General features: G+C 40.2%; 2 protein-coding genes across 7 annotated transcripts in view; one reads left to right on the top strand and one right to left on the bottom strand.

Annotated features, from left to right (window-relative positions):
* LPIN2 (lipin 2) overlaps nt 1-10,750 on the top strand; it is a 69,807-nt gene extending 59,057 nt beyond the window's left edge. For 2 of the 4 annotated variants that reach the window (XM_037892797.2, XM_007064883.4), the window contains exons 14-20: nt 13-157; nt 1,569-1,717; nt 2,258-2,344; nt 3,942-4,094; nt 5,236-5,350; nt 6,189-6,292; nt 6,631-10,750. In XM_037892797.2, coding sequence (XP_037748725.1) covers nt 13-157; nt 1,569-1,717; nt 2,258-2,344; nt 3,942-4,094; nt 5,236-5,350; nt 6,189-6,292; nt 6,631-6,775 — 898 coding nt within the window. In that variant the 3' untranslated portion in view covers nt 6,776-10,750. The remainder of the gene's footprint in view (nt 1-12; nt 158-1,568; nt 1,718-2,257; nt 2,345-3,941; nt 4,095-5,235; nt 5,351-6,188; nt 6,293-6,630) is intronic. The other 2 variants (XM_027827228.3, XM_037892798.2) reach the window with 2 other exon arrangements.
* Nucleotides 10,093-25,845, bottom strand: part of EMILIN2 (elastin microfibril interfacer 2) — a 59,563-nt gene continuing 43,810 nt past the window's right edge. For 2 of the 3 annotated variants that reach the window (XM_027827225.3, XM_043538797.1), the window contains 2 exons: nt 19,528-19,662; nt 15,717-16,114 (listed from right to left, as the gene is read on the bottom strand). In XM_027827225.3, coding sequence (XP_027683026.2) covers nt 15,777-16,114; nt 19,528-19,662 — 473 coding nt within the window. In that variant the 3' untranslated portion in view covers nt 15,717-15,776. Of the gene's footprint in view, nt 11,866-15,716; nt 16,115-19,527; nt 19,663-25,845 lie in introns of those variants that run through there. The other variant, XM_027827226.3, reaches the window with a different exon arrangement.

The following is a 25,845-nucleotide window of genomic DNA, read 5'->3' as shown; positions in this document are numbered from 1 at the left end:
ATGTCATATTAGGCGGACAGAAGATGATTCTTCTAGTGATGAAGGGTCACAAGAGCTGAAAGAATCCCTAAAAATAGATTCTGTCCCAGTGGAACTTCCAAGCCATGGGAACACTATCTCTTATAAGAAGTCACTTAGATTGTCTTCAGACCAAATAGTAAGTGGTATATTTTTGCATGTTGCAACTCTGATAAGTGTTCTGTTTTTTTTCATACTGAGTTTTTCACTAAAGTTTCCAATAAAAATAAAGTAGGACCAGAATCACTTATATGGGGTCCTATATTTAGCACTTTGGACAAGGAACGACTGGATTTAAAGGACCTCTGCTTCCTTGTACTATGTAGGAATGCTGCAGTCTTTTTAAAAAGACTTCGTAGTTCTGTGTTACGGTGAAAAATCATCTAGCAAATATAATCCTGGTAATTGTAGTCCATATTTTTTCTGCAGAAAATAGTCAAACCACTATATTAGGACCTTGCTAAATAAGGTGTTATATTGTACACCCTCTTATAGTTCCCATGCCATTGACTCCTATAACTGTCCAGTTGCACATATTTGAAGCAGTGTGCAGGAGTCCTGTCCAATTCTGAACGTGATTCTTAAATTTTAACTCATTTTAGATGCCCTAATAGTCCAAAATATTTGATCATTCTTTCTCACCAAGGCAAGAATTTAATTTCCATTTCTGTCCCTTTTTGAAAGTGACCTATATAAGTAGGAAAGGATAACATCACCTAAAGGCTGCATCCACAGTGGCAAAAGTGAGGACCCGTAACTTATTCGGGGTGTCACTTCACCACAGTTGCAGGAGTGGAAGCTGGAATGCAGCCAGGCCTCTGGTATCTTTATTATTGTTCTGTCCAGGCTTATTCTGAACAGAATTTAGATGACACTGTGGTAAAAAAAACACTACAGATTCTATCAGTGGAGCTCCACCAGTGTTGAATCCTGGTCCCATTTTTGCTAGTGTACACGAGGGGGGAAAAAAATTCTCTCTCTAGATGAGGAAGAGGCACATATTAGTATTAATAAAAGATGGCTCAGGAATTCTAAATATAGATATTACAGATGGCCTTGCATAATTAGTTCCTTTTCATCTACTTAGATATAATTAGATGCTCTAGAAATGGTATCTTTGCGAATCTTGTCTATTTGCATCAATAAAAGTTAATTCAGTAGTAAAGAATAGCAAGGATATTTCAGGAAGGAGATATACATTGGTTTTTTTAATTCTTTTCACCAGAAGACAATTGCTGATGTAGAATAATGCTAAAATAAAATCGAGGATAGGTTCCTTTACTAGCAGAGGGAGAAAGTTGAGAAATTACCAGGATTGTTTCTTTTGGTAGGCAAGAGGGAGGGTTGTTGTATCTGGATAGTGCACCAAGTTAACATTGGATTTTGTGAAATGGCTTTAATTTGAGGATGCAATAAATACATAATTACAAATCATATTTAATCTGATTACACAAGTAGATGTGTATGAGCACCCACGACATTTCCTATAGCTCTTTTGCTAAAACTCTTAACTATGCAAAACACTTTAATAGTTTTGGTTCATTTTGAAGGCAAAATTGAAGCTGAGAGATGGTCCAAATGATGTTGTGTTTAGTATTACAACCCAATACCAAGGTACTTGCCGTTGTGCAGGAACAATATACCTCTGGAACTGGAATGACAAAATCATCATCTCTGATATTGATGGAACAATAACAAAGCAAGTACCATTACATCATTTTTGCTTTTATTTAAATTTGTTATGATATGTTTCACTGTTGTTTATAGCACCCGCCTTTGAAGAGCTTATAAAGAGTGATTCAAAGGGAGCTTGAAGCCAGCCTATCCTCTAAGTTTACATCATAGAGAGAATCCCAATGAAAGATTGCTGATTACAGTATTCTTCAGTGGTGTTTGACTGTAATTTGTACTTTTACTTACAGTGATCTATGATGAGAGTTTTAAAAGAATAATATAAATGTAGCACCATTGTCTTTCAGTGATATCCTGGGTTTTTTCCCTCCAGTTTAGTGGGTAGCTTGAGACTGAGTGTAGTGACTTGTTGTTGCATAGTGGGCTCACTAATGGCTCAATCCAGACAAGCTACCAAAACTTTGCTGTAACCTCTAGAATCTGTTGCACAGAGATTCTTTGAATCTTCCACATATATTTGTTGCAAAACAAATTCAGTGACATGTATTTTTATTTTTAATGCAAAATCTCTCCTTGTATACTTAGTTCTGATGGTTCTTGTTTTTAGGTCTGATGCCTTAGGGCAAATTCTCCCACAGCTTGGCAAGGACTGGACCCATCAAGGCATTGCAAAACTCTACCATTCCATCAATGAGTATGTATCTTACTTTGAAGTATCTGGGTATTTGGGATTACTGACTAACAAAATTAACATGAATCAGATTAACTGAGTTTGATTTAGACCACCTATTCATAACCTAAATAATGAAAAATAAATTGTCTGCTACAAACTAAATCATTTTACATTAACAGAACTTTCTAAAACACGTGCTATTGCTTTGCCCATCAACTACCACTTTCCCTGGTAATCTGGTTTTTTTCATTGTATTTCCAAAGAATAGAGTCAGATTTTAGTTTTAAAAATTGTAGTTTTATAACAGAAATTCTAAAGACATTCTTCACTGTTATGCTGGTTGGGAAGCAGAATTGTAGCAGTGTTCTTCAGATTGCAGTGTCTGTTATACTTTAAAAGAATCATGAAAGCACTTAACTATTTTGTAAAAGTTATTTGAAATGTAAGTGTTGGGCCTAAACTGTGTGCTTTCAGCTATTTATATCTTGCATAATTTTATACATGTAAGTTACTGAACTCTACGTGTACAGTAATTAATGCTGCTTCTTAAAAATGGTCAGTTTTTTAAAAAGCATAGAGTCTAGTAATCTTTTAAATTGTTTAGATTTTTTAAGTTAACAGATATCTTTTTGCTTCCTGATTTGGTCCTTTGTGTGGCAAATACTTTTCAAAAACATGTTGATGGCACCACTATTCACCAACAGGCCTGGGAATAGTATTTAGCTGCATTTAGTATTGTGCGTGAGGGATACAAGATGAGTAATTGGGGATATTTTCAAATAACTTATTTTCAATACAGTTTTTCTAAACTGAAGTTTAGAATCATTGCCTTGACAGATTAGATTTGAGGCCTTGAAACCTTCATGCTGACCTCAGATATAATGCAGAGGGCCAAATGTTGCCTTTTCATGCTCATTACTGTCAATGGGAGTTGGGCAGAATTTCAATGTCTTATGCATTGGAAGCAGCAATCTTAGTATTGTGGGTCAGATTTCATCAGGCCTCTAAAAATGCACTTGCATCCACTTGCACACACAAAACCAACACTGTGAACATGCTCAACTGAAGCTTTTTTTCATATGAATAGATGTGCCTGGAGAGTCTGCAGGAGCATTTTTAGAGATTTACTGAAAACTCATTGTTCAGCAATTCTGACGTGACATTCTGTAACTAAATATTTTTGCCTACAATCAACAGCAGAACCTTTTAATATCCAGAAATGGAGTCCTTATCTGCATTTCTGGATATTTAAATGCACGTTTAAATAATTGCTATAACTAATAGTGGGGGGTTGAATGAGAGTTGGATATAGGTTTGTTTACAATTATTATTTTTTGCCAATTACACAGAACCACCAGTTGTGCATAAATCTAACCTGTAACAGTGTGATCTTAGTACTTAGTACCTGCTCTACTTTCCCCTTCACTATTAGGCTTGCTTTTTGAGTCTTTAAATTATTATGGACTCTTCAAAGTAGGCACAACCTCCTCTTCCTCCTGAGTGTACAATGAGGTTACTGCCCTGATTGGTGCTTCTAGGCACTACCATAATACAGTGCTGATCTTAGCAAAAAATTTCTTTAGCTGGAATATAAATTAAGCAGAATATTCTTCCTTAGGAATGGCTACAAGTTTCTGTATTGCTCTGCTCGTGCCATTGGAATGGCAGATATGACAAGAGGGTACTTACATTGGGTGAATGACAAAGGAACAATCCTACCCAGAGGCCCCCTATTATTGTCCCCCAGCAGCTTGTTCTCGGCCTTTCATAGGTAAGCACATAGGTATTGGCAGTTTTATTTGTACTAAGGAGGCAAGGGAGTGGGAGGAGGTAAATAGAAAAGGTTTGAGAAACTGAGTGAAATGGTTGCTTTATGAACTATCATTATGCCATTATTTTTATTTTTACCCCTGCAAACTGAAGAGGGCCCATGGCTTTATTATGACCCCCTGAAACCATTTGCTGATTCCAAAATGTTTAATTTGCAATGTAACATTTGTGGTCATATGCATGTATTAAAAGCTGTTATAGCAGGTAAAATATCTGCCCGGTAAAGGAGGTGTTTGTCCACTCCTGTTCCTCCCATCCTGTGACTGATACTTAACATAAGGTTCTGTACGTATCAGTAAAATTCTGTCCAGAGAAGTATGGCTGCAAGAACTGCAGAGTTGAACTTCCACAAGCTAATCTGGATTTCCCATCTTTTCACACACTGAGTGGTATTAGAACCTTGGGAATTCTACATTGTGACAAGAATCCAATGATTAATATTACTTAGTATCAAGAACAAATCTAGAAGGCTGAACATTTCTGGGTTATCTAAATATCTGAGACAATCACTGCTGGAAACTTCAATAGACTAATCACTTGTCACTGATGATAGCTAATTAAGGTAAAAGTAATACAGTCTTAAGAAAAGTAAAATAAAAATGAACTGACACAATAAGTTGCAGCCAGCAGTGCCCCCAGTTCTGCCTCCACTAGTCACTGGTAAAACTGTCATTGTCTGCAGTGGGAGCAGGTCTGAAAGTAGACCGAATGTGTTCCTACATATCCTCACTTGCCATTTTTCCTGATCTGCTTAAATGATCCTCTGAGGTGGCAGAGACCTTGTCAGAACAGTTATGAATTTGGTATGGCATTAAAATTTACCAGCCCAGGCGCAGAATCTGTTGATCTGCATTTTACTGCGATTCCTGGTAAAGGAAAAAACGAGTTATGTTTTACTGGTTTTGGGCAAGTGGATTTTTTTTTTTTTTTTTTTTTTTTTTTACAGCTGGTACAATATCTGCACATTTGAAATTTCAGCCACACAATGTAGTGTGAGAATGCAAACACCAGCTGAATAGGGGGAATTACCCCTCTGAAATGGTGATTTAGAATTCAGTGATTGTGTTCAAATTTTATTCTAGGGAAGTGATAGAAAAGAAGCCTGAAAAGTTCAAAATCGAGTGTTTGAATGATATCAAGAACTTGTTTGTGCCGAGTAAACAGCCTTTCTATGCTGCTTTTGGAAACAGGCCCAATGTAAGTCTGCACCTTTCTAATTGAAGGGTCAAAACACCCAAACAATTTTATTTGTGAAGCAAGGGAAATAAGGGGTTTTTTTGGTCTTTTTACAAATGTAAGAAGGAAATTGAACAGCTTTAATTTATTAAACACCTGATGACATTTCCTTTTTATGACCAGTCATACAAACACACTTAGAAATAACTTCACTCATGCAACCGTTCTACTGGCTTTGGTGGAACTACATGTATTAGTGAAGTTACTCGTATGTAAATGTTCTCAGAAACTGGCCTTTAATAAATATATGATAACATTCCATCCTTTGGTGTTTCTGCAGTGGTGTTCTGAGAACCAAAGTTTATTAATTCCATAGCAATTCAATGCAGAAACTTCCTTCTTGCCCACAATTCTCACTTTCCTCTCCCTGTCTTGTCTTCAGCCACATAGGTGCTGAGCCCTGAACTAGCAAGGAAAGGATGGGTCCCAAAAGAATTGCTTTTCCATTCCCGAAATGGAATATTCCCCCACAGAATCATTTTGTTGTTTGTGGCCTAAGGCCTAGGAACAAATCTTACTTCCCAGACTCTGGCTGGAGGTTCATCTTATTTGCTGCTGTATATTCTAACCCCTTCTATGCTGTCTAAGGTTTATGGCTTCTAAATATGTCTGATGCTTTGCATGTTGTCTTTTTTTAACTTTTGAAGAGCCAAATTTCAATTACTTCAGTCTGCATTTAAATGTATCTTCATGTTCTTTCTGTAAAGTTTTTTTTCTATTGAGCAGTGCTCACTCACAAAAGGGAATCTGAAAGCAGAGTAATAACTTCCTTCTGCACCATTGTTCATGCTTTCTGCAGGATGTATATGCCTACACGAAAGTGGGAGTCCCAGACTGCAGAATATTTACAGTGAACCCAAAGGGTGAACTGATCCAGGAACGGACAAAGGGAAACAAGTCCTCGTAAGACCACTTTTATTATTTCAAATGGTCAGAAGAAGTATGGGGGGCGGGGAGAGGGAGGCTGAGCTTCAAGCAAGGTAGTAATCATTGTAACAGTGATGCTGTAATATGAAATCTTAAGGAATTGTGTGTAATCCTGCCTACTAGCAATCTTCAGCCTCAGATATTTACTGAAATTTATTCAGAAAGAAAATGTAAACTAAAATGTAAAGTGGAAAATAGCTTTTGGAGGAACACTGCCTCTTTGACTCTTGGCTTTTGGAATTACATTTCTAAAGTTGTGCAACAATAGAACAGTGACTAGACTGTGAAATAACCCTCTTCTTTTTCTAATGTAGGTATTTCAGGCTAAGTGAGCTTGTGGAATATGTGTTCCCACTGCTCAATAAAGAACAGAGTTCTGCTTTTCTGTGCCCGGAATTCAGTTCCTTTTGCTATTGGCGACAACCATTTCCTGAGGTGAACATGGAAGACCTAGCCTGAACAGCTCTGCTCACCTGGAGATGGGATTTCATATCCAGTCATTCAACTTCAGTTTAAATGTGAAGAGAGAACTTTTCTGGAGATGCTAATTTATACATTGGTACCATGAGTCTTACTTAAGACAATACTTAAGTCTACGGGTTTGACACAAACAAACAAAATGCAAAGTTTCTGTAGCTCTGACTTTGTCCTTTACTTGACTTTTTAAGGCATTTGAGATCAGCCTATATGACAGCAGGAGTACTGAGTCACTAGATGACAACACAGAGGTGGCGTTTTCGCTGCGTCTATGCCTTTCCGTAGATACAAAACTTACCTTCAATACAGACTTTTTTTATATTAGTCTCCTTAATATTTTTTTAAAAAATAAGCCAAAACGTGCATGGAAGCTGCCAAATAGACTATCAGCCATGTTATAGCCGTTACAGACTAATTTTCAAATTGGTCATTAGGCCATTTTAAAAAGGAGTAACTGTCTGAAACAACTATGGCTCCATTCCTCATAAACAAAATATAGAAAATGTCTTCAGTGTTAACCACCTGACAGAAACGGAAGATGTAAAGTCCCTCCTTAAATGTAAATAGTATTGTGACGTGTACAGTCTAGTGTATATTCAAAGTAGAGGCTGTGCTTGTGCAGCACGGTGCCACTTGTTAACTCTGCCTCTTACATTTTTCTAAACTTACAGTGATTTGACCATTTTATGAGCTTATTACTTAACGTCCTTATTTTAAATCAAGCTGTCTTGAGAAGTTCCAGTATGCCTTTTGATTCTTGAATGACTTTTGTTATTCCCAAGCTGCAACCTTCCATGTCAATTTTCAATTCAGAGAAAATTGAGAAAAAGCTTTACTGTAATAGCTGAGAAGTTGGCATTTCTTTACCCCATTGAAATGCATATGTGTGTGCACAGTGTGTAGGCGAGTAAAAAGCATGTAAAGATTATATTCAGGGAGTTGTCATTGAAGAAAATTATGTATTTAATTTTTGTAATGGAATCTACTGCAGGCCTTCCCAGAATTCTGGGTTAAGGGTTTTCAGTTGTTGAAGGAAGTACAGTACGGCAGTGAGCCCCCTGGTGCAAGGTCTGCGTGTTCTGAATGCTGTGTAGCGGAGCAGAGCCAGCGGAGTTGTCAGGTAAATGACGAGCATTACTGTGTGGCTATTCCTTGGTTTCAGACCAGCTCCTATAACCTACTGTATTATGCTAATTGCCTCACAGGCCTAATACTTACCAACTCCAAAAGCAGTTTGCTTTCACTAACTTTTTGGATACCCAGTGAAGACTGCAGGCAGAGTTTTTTCCTTTTAGTTTGTACAGCACCCTTCTTAAGAAGGGTATAGCATAAAGCTGGAGTGAGATTCTGTGCTGTGCAGATTCTTAGAGGTGCAGAGTGGAAGTGAGGATGTTGACCTGAGGCTGTCAGTGAAAACAGCAGATTTGGTAGATTTTTAGATGGAATCTTTTATTTCCTTTGTCAGTCTGAGAATTCTCCCTGTGAGGTTCTAACACAACAGGAGCTAGCTCCAGCCAACTGAAAAACAGATTCACTGAATATCATTTGAAGTAGGTTGTTATTAATGAATAGCTTGCAGCAACTGGAATTACAAGCAAGGAGATGAAGTCGCAAAGGGGACCTGGCTCTTTCATGAAGGCTGCGGTGAAGGAAAGGAAAAAGCAAGTTACATCAGTGTGAACTTTTCTGTGCCATATAAACAAATGATTTAAATGGCAGCCTCATTAGAGTATATGGATTTCATGGTATGCTAATAATCATTTCCACAGAAAAGTTGGCCATTCCCCAAGTCTACTTAGTGGTTAAGTAGAGGGGACTACATTTCTTTCATGATACGAACAAATGTCTAAAGATGTTGTTTTATAAGTTAGTATTTGCAGCAGCCATAATTTTATACCAGGATTACTCAATCAAGAGCCACAGTCTTTGTCTATAATGGAAGCAGTGGGCTGCAAATGCTATTGCTGGTTTATTTCACAGGTTCAGATCAGAACCGAATGTGGCCTATTTTATAGATCACTGCACTGAGCAAAGGCTTATAAACCCCAGTCTTTAAAAGCCCGGTCGGTATCTGTTTTTATTTCTTTTCTTGGTTTTTTTTCTAATAGGGAAAGCCATTTCACAAAGGGTAAAATTTTCATAAGTTGCTTTGAAAATCAATGAGATACAGGCTATTAAGTGAAAAAATTTCCCCTCAGTAATGAAGCAATCTTTCCACAAAAGGAACGGACCTGTATCTCCTAGATTAGTTCTTCTGTGGTAGTCAGAATTTCCTTCAGCGCTTTTAGCTCATTATCTTTCTTGGCTAGTTTTCTCTTAACCTAGGTTTTCATGATGTCTACAGTTTGACACATGCAGTGATGAATTCTGTGCACTTTATGGTGGGGACAGGGTAAAATCAACATAAAACCTGTTTTAAACAACAAACTGAATAGGGTAAAATGTCTCCTTTAAGCACCAGTAGTTTAAATTAATGTGAGCACTTGGGTTGTGTTGCAATTTTGGGATGAATTTTTGGCATTTGGAATTTCCAAAAAGCTGCTGAATAAATATGCTGCCCTTCCACTCTGTTTGTGATGGTTACAATTCTGCTATATAGGTTTTGATACAATGCAAAAGTGTTCTTGAGTCTTCCTGTTAAGCAAATGAGTTTATTTGAAACCAACTTGCATTTGGAGCCCTACTCAGATAGGATGATATTTCTTTAGAATCCATTTTGGGGACTGAACTTGGGTGTTCTATGCAGACCATTACTTACATACACAGGGAGGTAAAATGTCCAGTATTCCAAACAGATTCTAGAAAAGACATCTCATTAGCGAAAACCTACCATTTGACAGTTCTACAGTATGAAGTGGATAGATCAGAATTACACATTAGTCTGCTTCCTTTATTTTACCTTAGTGGAAATAGATGGTTTGAAAACAATGTTTGTGCTAAGCCTATTTCAGATCAGCACAAATTAATTCATTCTTTCTGTGAAAGAGAGGAGCTTTTAAGTGTGTGTACACACACGCACACCTCTTTTAAGACTGTTGTTGAAGATGCAGATCCCCTTTGCATTGGAACAGTGTTTGACACCATAAACTTCCACAGTATTTATCTGCGGATAAAAAAGGAACACTGCAGTTCAGATCTGGTCAGTCCATTGGACACTGCCCATTTCTATAGTGATTAAAGATCATAACTTAGTCACTTGTATGTATAGAGGTAAACATTTCTGGATTTCTTTTTTACTTTTGTGTGTTTAAGCTTGTACTTCAAAAATGTTGGGCTTTTAATCTTTTTTGAGTATAGAAGTGCAGGTGTGATGCTGGATCATGTGTTCTTAGCCTCGTGACATCATTATACTGTCTCTAGAACATAAAGTCTTCAACTGGAAAAGTCTTAACACTTAAATCAACTAAATTACATAACTTCTGGCAATTGTAAGCCAAATGGGTAAAAAGATGCATTTGACATTGTATTCAGGTCTCCTAGAAATAGACTCCTCGACATTTGAAGGAGGAGTTTAAAAATAAGAAACTGAATTACAACTTCATTATGAAACATTAAAAGTGTCTAGTGAATTTTAGATGATTTTGAATTGTCACTTTTGCCTCAATGTTTTGTTTCCTATGTTAAATCCTGCTAAGTAGGATGAAACTCTGCTTCACCTTTTTTTTTAAAGTGTTAATTATCTCCAGATGAAAGCTGCATTTTGGTTTGTTTTTCGGGTGAGGGTCAGCAGAACTCTTAATACTTTCTATTTCATTATTAATTGAGAACATGTGAAATAGTTGATTGTTAAACTACACAATCACTAATAAGTTAGTGTTAAATTATCAACTCTGTGAATATGCCAGTACAGTGGTCTTTGTAAAGACTGGACTGTCTTTAGGTAAATAACCTACACTTTGGTGCAATGTTTATTGATGTTCAAAACAATGTTGCCACAATAAACAAACTTAAACTAAAGAGGTTTTTTCTCTTTATTCTTTTTAAAGAATGAAATTCTCATTGGCTCTTATAATAGATTGCCAAAGTACTAAATAAGGATGTATGTAAACCAGCATTTCATATTTTAAATGGAATCAGGTTTATCTAATGAAAATACCTATTTAAAAAAAAAATCATCAGGAAGAAAAGCAAATGTTCCTTTAGAATACTTCCAGGGGCTGATTAATGATACACAGTTACTGTAAGGTTGCTGATATTATTCAATTCTGTTACCTGTACTGATAAAAGTAAATGTGAGGTACTAATATAGATCACGTGTCACTTACAGTCTACTAGGGAAGTTTACTTGTTCTAGTCACTTGCTATTTCCTATGAGTTACTTTTATCCAACCAGCTTTTTTACTCTATTCATGATAATCCATCTGATTCAGTAACTTTAATATGGGACAGTAGTGCATTGTGTACAGAAATACTCACTAGACAAATAGTTGTGCCTTTGACTCTTCGCAGTATAAATGAATAATGTGTGCCCTTCCCACCACTTAAACATCAAACACAATTTCCTCTTGTACAGAGCTCTATAGCTGGGCCCCCAGACCACCTCAAAACTACTGGAGTGGGGGCTCTGCTACAGCACATATGGTGCCACTTCCTGCTGTACTCTACCCACTATCTGCCTGGGGATAGCATATGTGGCAACTTAAAGTAACAGATTTGCTGTCTCTTACATGGCCACAAGTAGCATTAAACATGGGATTGCCAACAATATTTACTGAAAGTGGCAGAAATAATCTGTCCCCCTTCTAGATACAGGATTCCAGACAAGATGGACAAACATCTGGACTAGAATGGCAAACCCTGTAGTTCAGTGTGCGTAGACCCTTTGTTAGACTTTGCATCTCCTAATGTCTCGGAGCACCCATGGCAATGGAAGAAGTTGACAGAAAGACTAGCTGTGGTGCTGCTGGGTTTGGAAAGAACACAAGTTCCAAAAAGGTATGCACTCAGTGCAATTTTTTACCTTGAAAAAGCAGGCCTATCCAAGGCTGTATCATTACTGAAGTTTGTCAGATTGCCCTCTCTGAATCAAGAGTCTCTTTCCTCAGCTCTGGTGTGGGAACACTGTTCTGCACCTGCATCAAAGAGATCTGTGAGGAGGAGGATGAGCCATCTGAGCAGAAGCACCAGCTGAACTGACTGGCTAGCTAAAAACTGCATCTGCAATATTTCTATGCTTGTAGCTAAGACCTCCACAAAACCCAGACCAATATTTCAAACTGGATGACTCAGAGATGGCCTAAATCCCAGGCAAGAGCCAGGTGGAAACTGTGATGGAAAAGCCAAAGGTGAATAGCAAAGCAGTCTGTTGTAAAATAAAAAAACCCACTACACTTCTGCTGGCTGTGCTGCACATATTCTCTTTCCAAGGCTAAAAAGAGAGGCTAGACAGTGCAATGTTAAGCTTTACTTTCCCTCCACTTACACTCTTCTTAGACATTACTCTATGCACTATCATACAATAATGCCCCTTATTGAAAGCTGTCTATTGTAAAATCCCTCGTTTGAGATAAATACTATAACTGCTTAATATTTAATATTATACACTCTTAAAGCATATATCATATAACTTAACACAACACCAACTGGTTTTTATTCCTACTTAATTTTTTAAAGATTGTTCTTTCATGCTTTGTAAAGTCTGGTGCATACCTTGTGGGTGATTTGATTTTGGAGTGAGTGTGCGTCTGACTTGTGATGACACGAGACTGACTTGCATTTGGTTCCTGTGGCAGTGTGGTGTTTTGAGTCTGTTCTGTTCTCTCTTGGTCCATCTGTGTCCTGCTGATCAAGTTTCCGTGGACTGCATATTTCACTGTCCTCTAGTCAATTTCTTTCATTACTGCTTGCTGTAGTAAGGCTGGGGCTAGACACCATGATACACAAGCATCTTAACATAAAGCATGGTACTGGGCTACTATTAATGCAGTCTGTGGGAGTGTTTCTCCACTCAAGAATTGCTAGCCATATATTTGCTTTGGCTTTTTGCACTTTTTTAAAAACAGTCAATGCTGTGATGTGACTAAATTCCTATTCCAAGGTAAGTTGCACAAACTCAGTAAAAGTAACTTGTGGTCTGTCTGAATCTATACAGTTCGGGATACCATGTTGCTGCTTTGTCTATGGTGGCTGCTACAGTGGTTCATCTAGTGCCCAGAAATGAGGTTGTGTTTGGTGAAAAGGTCCATTCCTACTTTGCTCCAAGGTCTGTTGGGCAATATTGTTTGTTGTCTTTTAGCTGCTTGGTCTGCATTTCCCCACATGTATCACATCTGCTCACCAGGACTCAGAAATCCTTCGTCATGTTTGGCCACTATGTTGAATCTGTCTTTCCGGATACAGGCTTCAGTTCTAGAATAGCGCTGACAAATTCTTGTTTGTTCTCAATGATCTGGGTATTATGCTTTGACTGTCTTTATATATGATGCTATCTCAATAGTCCTAGTATTCTTGAGAGGTCCTCATGTGTCTGCCCATCCATAGAATGACAGATGCTAGCACTTATAAATCTTTGTCTTGTATGTTTTATTCTCGGATTCTTTCCAGCCTGCCTTGAAACTGGCACATAACAGGCTCAACTGATGTTTTCTGTTAGACTGAAGATCTCCCTCATGTTATATTTCCAAGCTGCCTGGCTTCTCTGGATAAGTCAGCAGCAGCACTATCACTAGACAAAGCTTTTTTTTTTTTTTTTAAGGGAGCTTGCCTGCCAACTGGGTTTCCCTGAGCGCTCAGCTCACATTGTTTCCATGAGTCATTTCTAGGACAGCCACCAATATTGTAACAACACTTGACTCACACATCGCCTGGAGCCAACTTCTTAGAGCATAGTCTTCTGGGAGGAGTCTCTCACTTCTTTGCCTATACTAGGAGCAAACTGGTTGTCCTAATAGTTGGCTCACAGAGAGTGAGGCCATATGGTCTATGTCTACACTAAAAGATATGGCTTGAAAGCATGAAGCAGACTTAAGGCAGAGGAAAATACACCCCCACCACACCACCCTTAGCATGCTGTATGCCAAAGCAAGTAGCTTTATAACACTTAAAGCTGCACTGTGGTTTCAGGGAAAACAACATATAGTTTCCAGGGAAAGAAGGGGAAGACATTTAGTGTGCTTTATGTCACTGGCTGAGAGACAGCAGCTCCTCCACTTAGTAGTTTTCCTACTATACACCACACAAAATCCTAGCCTCAGCTTAGCTATAACTTGCTCACTGGAAACCAAGAATGTGCCAACAACTTTTGCTGAAGATTGTGTTCAAGTTCCAATAGAGATTCTGATACTTTGCTTATAAAAACTATAGTCAAACAAATCTATGAAGAAACTCTGACTCACAATTCCATGATAGAGTAAAATAGTTTCTTCTGTAGCGCATGTATTAAGCTTCTCAAACTGATCCTGAAAGCTGAGCTATTCTGTTTCCAAGCAATGAACAGAGTTCTTAAGGAGCTTCCCAAAGCTACCACCTCAGCTGTAACAGGATGTTGACTAGATATATATTTATCATACCGCATCACAGGAAAGAGAGTGCTTACCTCCTAACAACTGTATTCAGACAGAGACTAAGCTGTTCTGGATTTATCAGTAGAAAAGTTAAAATATTTACACACTACTGCTATAAATAAAACTATTAAAAACATCAGTTTATACATTTTACAAATCTGCAGCATGTTCCCACTCAGATATGCTGTTGGATTTTTTTTCTAGCCACAAAAGGGATCAAAATACTACCAGATTTAATGAGCTAAAACATAATTTGACTGGTTACTTTAATGAAGGCACAAGGAAATCTACCGTGGAGTCTAAAATTGATTTCATCTACTCAGGCCAAAGGGAAGCCTGCCATCTGGTTGCAGTACATTAGAGTACATAATGTAAAATGCACTCTTGTCTGAAAGTTTGTCACTGCTGCTACAAGTAATGTGGTTACTAAAACAAAGACTAAAGAAAATGATTTTCAGTTTACTTTGTGTATTTGACAGCACACTAGCTACAGCCAGCTTTGATAGTCCCTTCTGTGGCTGGTGGGTTTGACACGTAGTATCAGGGCAAAGAAATTTTTTTCTTAGTTGTAAAACCTCTGAAAATTGGTACAAGGAAGTGTAGTTTTTGAAAGGTAGTCCAGTTGAATGCACCTTTTCTAATAGATCACATAACAATTAAGTTTCCCATTGCTAGCTGTAGCACTCATAGTGGAGGGAAAGATGAGGTTTGTTCTCAATGTTTTTTGTCTTAAGCTTTCAAAGCCAGGCGCTATGACTCAAAGGAAGCTTCTACTTGTCTTCCTTTTTTCCCATATCAGCAGAAAGTGACTCAGTTTTGCATCAAGTACTTGAGTCAGGGCCAAACTCTCCCCATACGTGTGTTTCCAGTTGAATATGATGTGATTGATTTATTTTGCAACTGAGAATGGAGGTGTGCCCTTTGGACAGACAAACAATATCCTTTTTGCCCAGAGTAACCATTGTCCATAATTCCCTTGAGCTACTTTTCTCTTAAATGAAGGCTGCTGACCCAAAGAACAGTTGCTCAGATACTAAACAACCCAATATCTGGGCAGAAAGCAGGTCAGTCCTATGTAATTATCACTTCCTCATCGCTGCACGAGTGGAAACATGAAAGTAGCAGAGCAGAGGACAAGAATTGTAGGATTTCAAATTACCAGGTTTAGGATTATGGAACTGATGGTGATACGGGGGAGGGGATGGAAATTGGCAAATTGTTAAGGAGTAATAAAAGAGCAAATTAGAGAGCTACCTATGCAGGCTAGGTACAAATTTACTGTTTGTACAGCTTGGGGGAAGGAGTTAAACTGTTGTAAACATGCCTTTTACAGTGGCAGTACTTAGAAGTCTTGTGGGGGGAGAAGGCAGAGTTAAATATGGATCATAAACCCACCACTCAAATCAAGTATATAAAATGAATATATTAAAGCTTCAAATTTTATTTCTTCTGAATATCTTACCCTTCTTTTCATGAGGAATCTAGACATGAGCAATGGAAGGATAAAGAAGAACTCCACTAAATGTGGAGTACATTTCATCAGAGTCAGAGTAGGCCAGCTTGCCCCCAGTAACTACGATGTTTACTTCATCTCCTGCTTTCAGGTGAAGAACGAGATGGAATGTTCCAGCACCACCACAGGTTCGTTTCCTTGATCGTGGTTTGTGATACTCAAGCAGTTCTCTTCTATAGCCAGCTGTGTGAAGCTGAGCAACGCTTGCATTGGCGACAGACAGCACTGCTTCTACGTACTCATCCCTTTCAGGAGCAAGGACAGCGGTGATCAGATAGCGCCCTTCATAAGGAGATGTGAAGATGCCTGCAAAGACATTTAATTAATTTTACTGATTGAAAACTCTCCAGTGCAGTAGGAATAATGACAAATTCGTTTTAAAACTACAAAAGTTATCCACTTGCTCATACCCAGATCTCTGAATAAGCACTGTAGAGGAAGGAAAATAAAGGCCCATTTGATATAGAAATCTCACCACCCTCTGCTCTATCTGATGTGTTTCTTGGGCTGACAAGAGGCAGTTATTCCATAGCGTGTGGATTTAAAGTAGAATAGTTATTCCAAAAGACACCCATGTGTAGACAAGCCCTCAGGCTTTGTCTGGAGCAGGATTTCAATTTGTGGTGTTTGCTCATATTATCTACCCTGATATCATTACCACCACCTAAAACTCTAGCCAGCACAAAGTAATAGTTCTGTACTGTGTGCCAAAGTTGATCGAGTCAAACAGTCAGGGGGCAGCCTAAGTAGGGTGGGCATCCAGAAAAATGTGGAAATCTAGGTTAGGGAAAAAAAGTGAGTCTGGGCATGAAGGACAGGTGCCCACCCCACAGCTGGTGGCAAAAAGGAAGGAATGGAGGACTTCGGCATTGTAACATTCAGCACCAGTGGGGGTTGAGGAGTAGAGAATGGGCACATGCAGTGCACGTCACACATACCAAGGGAGATGAGAATTGGGAAACTAGGAGCATGCTACACCCATGGGGACTTAAGCTCAGGACTAGGTAAGGGTATAGTGCTGACCTTGGCAAGTTTAATTGCCTCTTAGCAAAACTAAAGTGCCTCATCTTCACTGAGTTTTTACCTCAGAATAGCTCTCACAGTTCCCCTGAGCTTAAAAATACATCTTTAGCATCAGTGAAGACAAGGCCTGTGGGAACTGGCAGGTTTGCTACCTTCAACCTCAGCCTGGACCAGTCCACACAAGAGGTCCACTTCCTAGACACTACAGTGCTAATAAGCAATGGTCACATAACCACCACCCTATACTGGAAACCTACTGACAGCTATACTTACCTACATGCTTCCAGCCTTCATCCAGACCACATCACACAATTCATTGTCTACAGCCAAGCTCTAAGATACAACCACATTTGCTCCAATCCCTCAGACAGACAGACACACACCTACAGAATCTCTATCAAGCGTTCTTAAAACTGCAATACCCACCCGGTGAAGTGAAGAAACCAGACAGAGCCAGAAGGGTACTGAAAAGTCACCTACTACAAGACAGGCCCAACAAAGAAAGTAACAGAACACCACTAGCCATCACCTACAGCCCCCAACTAAAACCTCTCCAACGCATCATCAAGGATCTACAACCTGTCCTGAAGGACGATCCCTCACTCTCACAGACCTTGGGAGACAGGCTAATCCTCACTTACAGACAGCCCTCCAACCTGAAGCAAATACTCACCAGCAACTACACACAACAAAAACACCAACCCAGGAACCAAACCCTGCTACACACCCCGGTGCCAACTATGTCCACATATCTATTCAAGAGACACCATCATAGGACCTAACCACATCAGCCACACCATCAAGGGCTCGTTCACCTGCACATCTACCAATGTGATATGTGCCAGCAATGCCCCTCTGCCATGTACACTAGCCAAACTGGACAGTCTCTACGCAAAAGAATAAATGGACACAAATCTGACATCAGGCATTATAACATTCAAAAACCAGTTGGAGAACACTTCAATCTCTTTGGTCACTCGATTACAGACCTAAAAGTGGCAATTCTTCAACAAAAAAAAAAACCTTCAAAAACAGACTCCAACTAGAAGATGCAGAACTGGAAACCATCAGATTGGGAGTGGTTGGGTCATTACAAAACCTAAACTTAACTTCCTCAATACTAATTTCTCCCTACTGTTACTCACACCTTCTTGTCAACTGTCTGTAATAGGCCACTCTCTTACCACTTCAGAAGTTATTTTTCCTCCCTTGGTAGCCTGCTGTTAATTGATTTATCTCTGATCAGACTGACCTCACACGTGGTAAAGCAACCCCCCATCCTTTCATGTATTTATACCTGCTCCTGTATTTTCACTCCATGCATCCGATGAAGTGGGTTCTAGCCCATGAAAGCTCATGCCCAAGAAAATTTGTTAGTCTGTATCAGCAAAAACAACGAGGAATCCTTGTGGCACCTTGGAGACTAACACAGCTACCACGCTGAAACCTGTTAATATGCCAGAGGCTCACAGCACTCAGCCTAGGTGATGATGGGAAAGGAGAGAAGAATATAACCATTGAGATGAACGGTTTTAGAGTAACAGCCGTGTTAGTCTGTATTCGCAAAAAGAAAAGGAGTACTTGTGGCACCTTAGAGACTAACCAATTTATTTGAGCATAAGCTTTCGTGAGCTATAGCTCACTTCATCAGATGCATCCGTGATGTGAGATGTAGCTCACAAAAGCTTATGCTCAAATAAATTGGTTGGTCTCTAAGGTGCCACAAGTACTCCTTTTCTCACTGAGATGAAGTTTCACACTCATCTGCATGCCTCCTGGGGTATGCAGTGGCAGTTGCAAATGTCATGAAGCTTTCAAAAGAGGAAGGCAGGCAAGGGAATGCCTCAACCACTCCTGGGGCAAAGGGGGACTCTAAATTCCTCCTTCACCCACTTCTCCCCCATCTGGGGTAAAGGCTCTGGGATTTGCCATCAGCCTCTCCTAGGCACAAGTAGTGTACAGAGCCTTGGCCTCCAGCTGGTACCTGCACTTCTCACAGCCCCTCAGTTTCCACTTTCCTATAACCCTCCAACAGTACCTACATCTAGAGGAGCCAGGAACTAGTGGCTGAGGCGCAACTACCTGTGTCCAGGGAACTCCATCATTTGCCCCCGAAAGGGTCCTTCAGTCATGTCCCCCTCACAACCACCAATTTCTCAAGCAACAAAGGAAATTCACTAACCAAAAACATTGTTAAAGGGAAATTAATGTTGTAAGCAGGGCCTTGTACGCTTCCAGAACATGGAAGCTGGTACCCATAAACACATCTCTAAGAGACAGAAAACCAGGAAATGTAGAATTACAGTCATGCCTCCCATATCCTTAACTCTGCTCCGTCCCCTAATCACTGCTGTGAGGAGTCATGGAGATTACAGAGATGGCAGGGGTGTTTAAATTTTCTGCTGCCAACTTTCATGTTCTGGAAGGATACAAGGCTCTGCTAAGCAACCTGAATTCCCTATAACAAAGCCTTTTTGTGAATGTATAGATACTTGCACTTAAAGGCTGGATCATCCTCCAGTGTGTGACACGTAGTTTTAACCAAGGTGTGTCTGATTTATACTATAGAACTATGTATTTTGTTTCTCCAGCACAAGCACCCTGGTAACACTCAAGATAATCTAATAATGTCTCTATCCCATGATATTGCCCAACCAGCCTCCCAGCTCCCCTGTATGTCCCTTTTTGGCTGTTACCTGTGTTAGGATTATAATAGTCTCCATCATTCACAAGCACTTTGTTAAAATGGACCACGCCCGCGTCACTGGGAAAGGGCTTCTGGGTAAGACCAGCCGAAAAAGACACCAGAGAGGTGGCAGCAGCAGTAGGTCCTAGAATGGGGAAGAGAACAGAATCCAGAGCCAATCAGAATAAAGATGTTGCCTTTTACTCTTGGTGCTTATAGTAGAGTGAGTTTGTTTGTGGTCTTGCACACATGTTGTTTTCTGTCAATCTGGAGAGGCTGTCATGAGTGCCACTGGGTCATTTTCCAATTACCTCACCACAAAAGGACTGAGAGCCATAACGTTTCCTCCCATATTACAACCCACCCAAGAGCAGCAGAAGAGCTTGGCAACTGGGTTCACCTACCAGAGTGTTCTTTAACACATGCTGTCAAGGTTCCTCCCCCACTCTGAACTCTAGGGTACAGATGTGGGGACCTGCATGAAAACCTCCTAAGCTTACTTTTACCAGCTTAGGTTAAAACTTCCCCAAGGTACAAATTAATTTTATCCTTTGTCCTTGGAATAACCACTGCCACCACCAAACTCTAACTGGGTTTACTGGGAAACGTAGTTTGGACACGTCTTTCGTCCCAAAATCCTCCCAAACCTTGCACCCCACTTCCTGGGAAAGGTTTGGTAAAAATCCTCACCAATTTGCATAGGTGACCACAGACCCAAACCCTTGGATCTGAGAACAATGAAAAAGCATTCAGTTTTCTTACAAGAAGACTTTTAATAGAAATAGAAGTAAACAGGAGTAAAGGAATCACCCCTGTAAAATCAGGATGGCAGGTACCTTACAGGGTAATTAGATTCAAAACATAGAGAATCCCTCTAGGCAAAACCTTAAGTTACAAAAAAGACACACAGACAGAAATAGTCATTCTATTCAGCACAATTCTTTTCTCAGCCATTTAAAGAAATCATAATCTAACGCATACCTAGCTAGATTACTTACTAAAAGTTCTAAGACTCCATTCCTGTTCTATCCCCAGCAAAGCAGCATACAGACAGAAAGACACAGACCCTTTGTTTCTCTCCCTCCTCCCAGCTTTTGAAAGTATCTTGTCTCCTCATTGGTCATTTTGGTCAGATGCCAGCGAGGTTACCTTTAGCTTCTTAACCCTTTACAGGTGAGAGGATTTTTCCTCTGGCCAGGAGGGATTTTAAAGGGGTTTACCCTTCCCTTTATATTTATGACACATGCTCCTCTTGAGAAGAAGGGTCTGCAAGAGGAATGGCCTACAGTGCCATGGGAGTGTTGCCATAGACTTCACTGGGGCCAGGATTTCAACTCAGGTGTTTCATGCTGCTTTCTGAGCTCCCTTCTTCAGGAGCTGGCTGCTCCTGCCTGAATAATCCCTGCCAACTGTGTGCCATACTCTTCCTGAACTGGAGTTTTCTCATCTCAATCCTTCAGCCCGATTCCCTCAGCTTTGCCTGGTTCATCTTCCTGGTTGATATCCTTATTCACTTCTCCAGTCAGTGATAATGCCCTGCTCCTTTGCATGGTTTTGTGCTTCCTCTCAGAAGATCATTCTCCACTACTGGACCAGCACAACAGCTCTCAAAGACTACCTCTGGTCTTGTTTCTCTTAGACACTCTGCACTAATGCTCTTTGGATTAACATTCCTATCTTTACAAAGATCTTACAGCTGAAATTGCTTCAGATTTTCATATTTCCCTAGTACAGCATCCACTCAGAGTTTTAACTACACGATACAAAAGAGAAATAGGGAAAAAAAAGACAACTGGGTTTTTTAGTAGGTGGTGAGTGGAAGAAGGCAATGCAGCCAATCCCACCCATACCTAATACCTTTCAAATCACTCAAGTCTGTCAGGTTTCAGAGTAACAGCCGTGTTAGTCTGTATTCGTAAAAAGAAAAGGAGGACTTGTGGCACCTTAGAGACTAACCAGTCTATTTGAGCATGAGCTTTCGTGAGCTACAGCTCACTTCATCACTTCATGCTATGCATCCGATGAAGTGAGCTGTAGCTCACGAAAGCTCATGCTCAAATAGACTGGTTAGTCTCTAAGGTGCCACAAGTACTCCTTTTCTTTTTTCAAGTCTGTCAGTGGCTCTCACAGTAGCATTTGGAGAGGTCGAACATGACCTCTTGCAAGCTCTCCACTGTATGCCATTACCTACCAATTCTGTTCTTTCCCACAAGATTGAAGTTATTTTCTCTGTCTGAGTTTCAGCTTTGAAAACTCAGTATCTCAAATAAAAGCACGTTGCATTGTGGAACTACAAAAATAGAAAGAAAAGCATAAATAAAAATGTAGGTAACACGTGCGTCATTGCTGCAGATAGGCAGGCAGTACAGTTTGTTAGCCAGGGTTCTCATAGGCAAGAAAGTCCTTTGGTCAGTTTCGGAGTGATGTGCAAGTTAACGTTCTGTATGCTCCTGTCAGTTAGACTCTGGTAGGGCTAATTACACCTACTTATATGGAAATGCGTGGGAATCTAAGTTGATGTAATTTGTATGCTGAGGAGTCATAAGATAGTGGAGTTAAAATATTGGGGTGACCTAATTTAGCTTCCATCTGCTCCTGCTGCTCTCCTCTCTTCTGGCTTTTTAGCATGTAAGTTACAGGACCTATGACTCCTCAAGACTCAATGGGCTGTATTCAGAGATGAAATAGAATCCCACAACCAACACACCACACTACACTTCACACACAATTTCCTCTTCCCTCCCCCACGGAAAAGATGACAGAGAAAAATCATGGTGGCTAGCTGCCTAACCCTGCCCCCGCCCCCCACTTCCACCTGAGTGGCCCCCCACACACACACACACAGCTGGAGGAGCCCCGACCCTTCCCTCCCACCTGTGATCAGCCCAAGCTGCTCCAGCTCTCCAGCTGCGCCTCCCCTCCTGAGACTCCAAGCCACCCCAATCTTCCTGAAGAACCTGAGCTTTTAATCATATTAATAAGCAAAAACTTCCCTAATGCAAACCGCCAAAATCTGCAACTGGGAGTCCGCTGACAGCAGCTGCACCAGGGGAGGCTCCCCTGGCCTATTACACCCATGGAAAGCATGAACCACATGTGACAGATGTTCATCAAACTGCTTAATGCATCGGAAGGCACTCAGATACTACAATGATGAGGATAGTATAAGAACATGTATAGAACAGTATAGAAAAGGAAGCATAAGTTTGTAAGTTACATGTCAGTCAGTGTGTGAGAGTCTGTCTGAGTCTATGGAAGTGTAACTTACTCCTTTTCAGATGGTGGGTCCTGGAAGGATGAAATTACATATCATAGACCTCTGAAATTGCCCCTAAGTAAGCCTAGGGGCTTGTCTACATGGCATGGCAAAGCGTGCCAGAGCGGTGTTATATTAATGTGAACTAGGTATCTTTTGCACTGCGCCAGTAGTGTCTACCCAGGGCAGTTAGAGCACAGCACATTAGTGTTTTTTACAACTCACACCGCTGTACTGCACCTTGCTGGTGCCATGCAGACAAGTCATAAATAATTTGAGGGAATCAGGTGGTATAAAGCAGTGTAGCTCCTCTGAAGTCAATGAAGGTACATTGATTTACGTCAACTGAAGGTCTGGCCCTGAGGTGTGTCGGGCTGTTTGTTTGTTTGCAACACTTGCCACTGAAGTCTGGCCCCCAAAAACACTCTCTCTGCTTAGTTTAATTAGGTTTCTCCCCTAGATCTGTTAAAGGACAAGATGCAAGCGAATTTATGTTCTTCCAAATCCCACCTTTGAGTTCAAGGTGACAGAATGCTCACTGTGTCACCTACTTACTGGTCCCCTTAAATATCCATGTCGCCTACCCAATTCCTCTTCAAATATCACATACCTAGACATCAGCCAATTTCAGCAATTCTTAAAACAACATCTTTGCAACAAGCTTTTGTGAATTGAGCTCTTCCCTCGAGCCTAACAAGTAAACACAAACAGTAAACAGCTAACGGTGCAAAGGAAAATACAGAGAAATTATTTATCTCAGGCTCACAGATTTAATACAAGCGAATGCAAACCAGAGTATTGTCACCATCAGTGGTGAGAAGAAAAAGTTCTAAAGTGATGGATAGAAACCAGACACGGTCGTAGAATTTACGGCAAGAAAGGACCACTAGTAGTTCATCTAGACTGCCCTTCCATATATCACAGGCTACCACCACCCAGCACCCGCACACCAACATTAAACCAAAGTATTACAGCCCAAAGGATAATATAAGAACAGTGAAACTCTAGTATAAGTATGCAACCTTCACAAACTGTGTTAATGAAGACTGTGGAGAGGGAAGCGTGAGAGGAAATAGTTAAGGCATAGGACTGAGAGTCAGAAGATCCAAGTCCTGTTCCTGGCTCGGTCCTTGACTTGCTGTGCGACTTAGGGCTTTTACAAGCTCTCTCATCAATTCCCAATCCTATTTGCCATGGCCTGTGTCTGAAATTTTCTCAACCCCTAATGAGCAAAGATTCTAAGAAAATGGCTCCAGACTCCATAAAATTCTAGTGTGTCAGTTTTATCTGCTGCTGCTATTTCTGTCAACAACGATTTAACTAAAATTGTTCTGTAGAGAGAGAGATTAGGAGGATCCACTTTGATCCTGTGTCATTTAATCTTTCTTTGTTTCAGCTCCTCTGCCTGTAAAATACAGGTAACGTTTACTTCCTTACCTCATAAGTGAACTATAAGATTTAATTCATTAACATCCGTAAAATACTTGAAGAGCTTTGGATAAGAAGTGCAAAGCATTATTTTCTTGGATTTTTTTAATTTTTATTGAACTACAGGTGAACTTGAACTTTAGCCGTTAGTTGTATGTCAGTGGCTATTCCTGAACTTGAAGAGGGTAGATGAAATTCTCTGATACAGAAAATATGGAAATCATCACCCAAGAAGAGGATAAGACCAGTCCAGGGGATTGGAGCAGAGCCATCAACTCGGCACTTATAACACTTCCGAAACTGTAGAAACTATACAGGAGAAGAAGTTAAATGAGTGCTGGGTGGGATGGTCTAGTAATCTAAGTCTCAGGCTTGAAAAGCCTATTGTTTTGGGAAGCACACATTCAAATACAAGAAGGGTCAGCTCAGCCCTATGTTCTTTTGAGAGAGAAACTCAGTACATAAAATTGACGGGATGTTGGTCTTTGGATGAGAAATTAAAAATGGGGGTCCCGCTCTGCATGGATGTCAAAGATTTGATGACACCTTGGAGCAGGGGTTCTCAAACTTCATTGGGCCACCCTTCTGACAACAAAAATTACTACATGACCCCACGAGGGCAGACCGAAGCCTGAGCCTGCCCAAGCCTCACTGCCCCAGGTGGGGGGAGGGAGGGGCAAAACCCAAGCCCCACTGCCCTGGGTGTGGAAGGGGCCCAAGCCCAAGCGCTTCAGCCTCAGGTGGGGGGGCCTGTAACCTGAGCCCCACCACCCAGGGCTGAAGCCCTCAGGCTTTGACCGCAGGTGCTGGGGCTGGGGCCCCGGCTCTGGGCCCCAGCAAGTCTAAAGTCAGCCCTGGCAACAGCTGTTTTGTAGGGTGCTAATTGCTATTCGCTGCCTTTCAGTGATGTTTGTATGTGTACACTGCAGTACTAACTACCAGGCTGCATCCTCAGCTCTTATAAACTATCACAGCTCCACTGACATCAGCTGAGGATCTACACCAAGGTTTTTATATCATGTTCATCACTGTGTTATATGAGTGCATCTGATATCTGAGTTTGTGAGGCACTTTGAGATGGAGGCTGTTACATATTGGGTGTGTATATATAATGTAAATAATACAATTATTTTCAGTTTTACTAATTATAGTCTAGGGCAATTAAGAAAAAGCATAGAGATTTAGCAAAGGAAATCTTTTTACTAAATATTCCTCTCTAGCTGGGAGATTGGGTGGTGTCTATTTCCTTTAATATATTTCCGGAGTGCAAATAACGGCTGCCACAATAAAACACTGTTTACGTATCTCAACATCATTAACATTTAAAGCATATCATACTGTTATGTTTCATACAATTTAACCATCACCCAGTGAAAATACTGTTGTCTATAAAATGCAAATACCGGTACAAAGGAAAAAAACACTGTGAGAGTATGATCTTAATACGTATGTCTAGACATTTATCATGGCTTTTGTTGACACCAATAATTTTTTCCTTTATTTCTTATCCCTTTCCAGAACCCTAACCTATTGCTGCTTGTTCCCACCCCCACACTTCCCAAATACAAAGCCTCCTCTAAGGCTACATTAAGTTTCTAATCTGTTAGTTTTAACCTCAAGATTGTAGCATGAACTCTTACAATT

Source organism: Chelonia mydas, chromosome 2 (assembly GCF_015237465.2).
Source record: "Chelonia mydas isolate rCheMyd1 chromosome 2, rCheMyd1.pri.v2, whole genome shotgun sequence".
In the NCBI taxonomy this organism is placed as follows: Eukaryota; Metazoa; Chordata; order Testudines; family Cheloniidae; genus Chelonia; species Chelonia mydas.
Note: the sequence above shows the minus strand (reverse complement) of the source record. Positions and strands in the feature narration are given on the sequence as shown.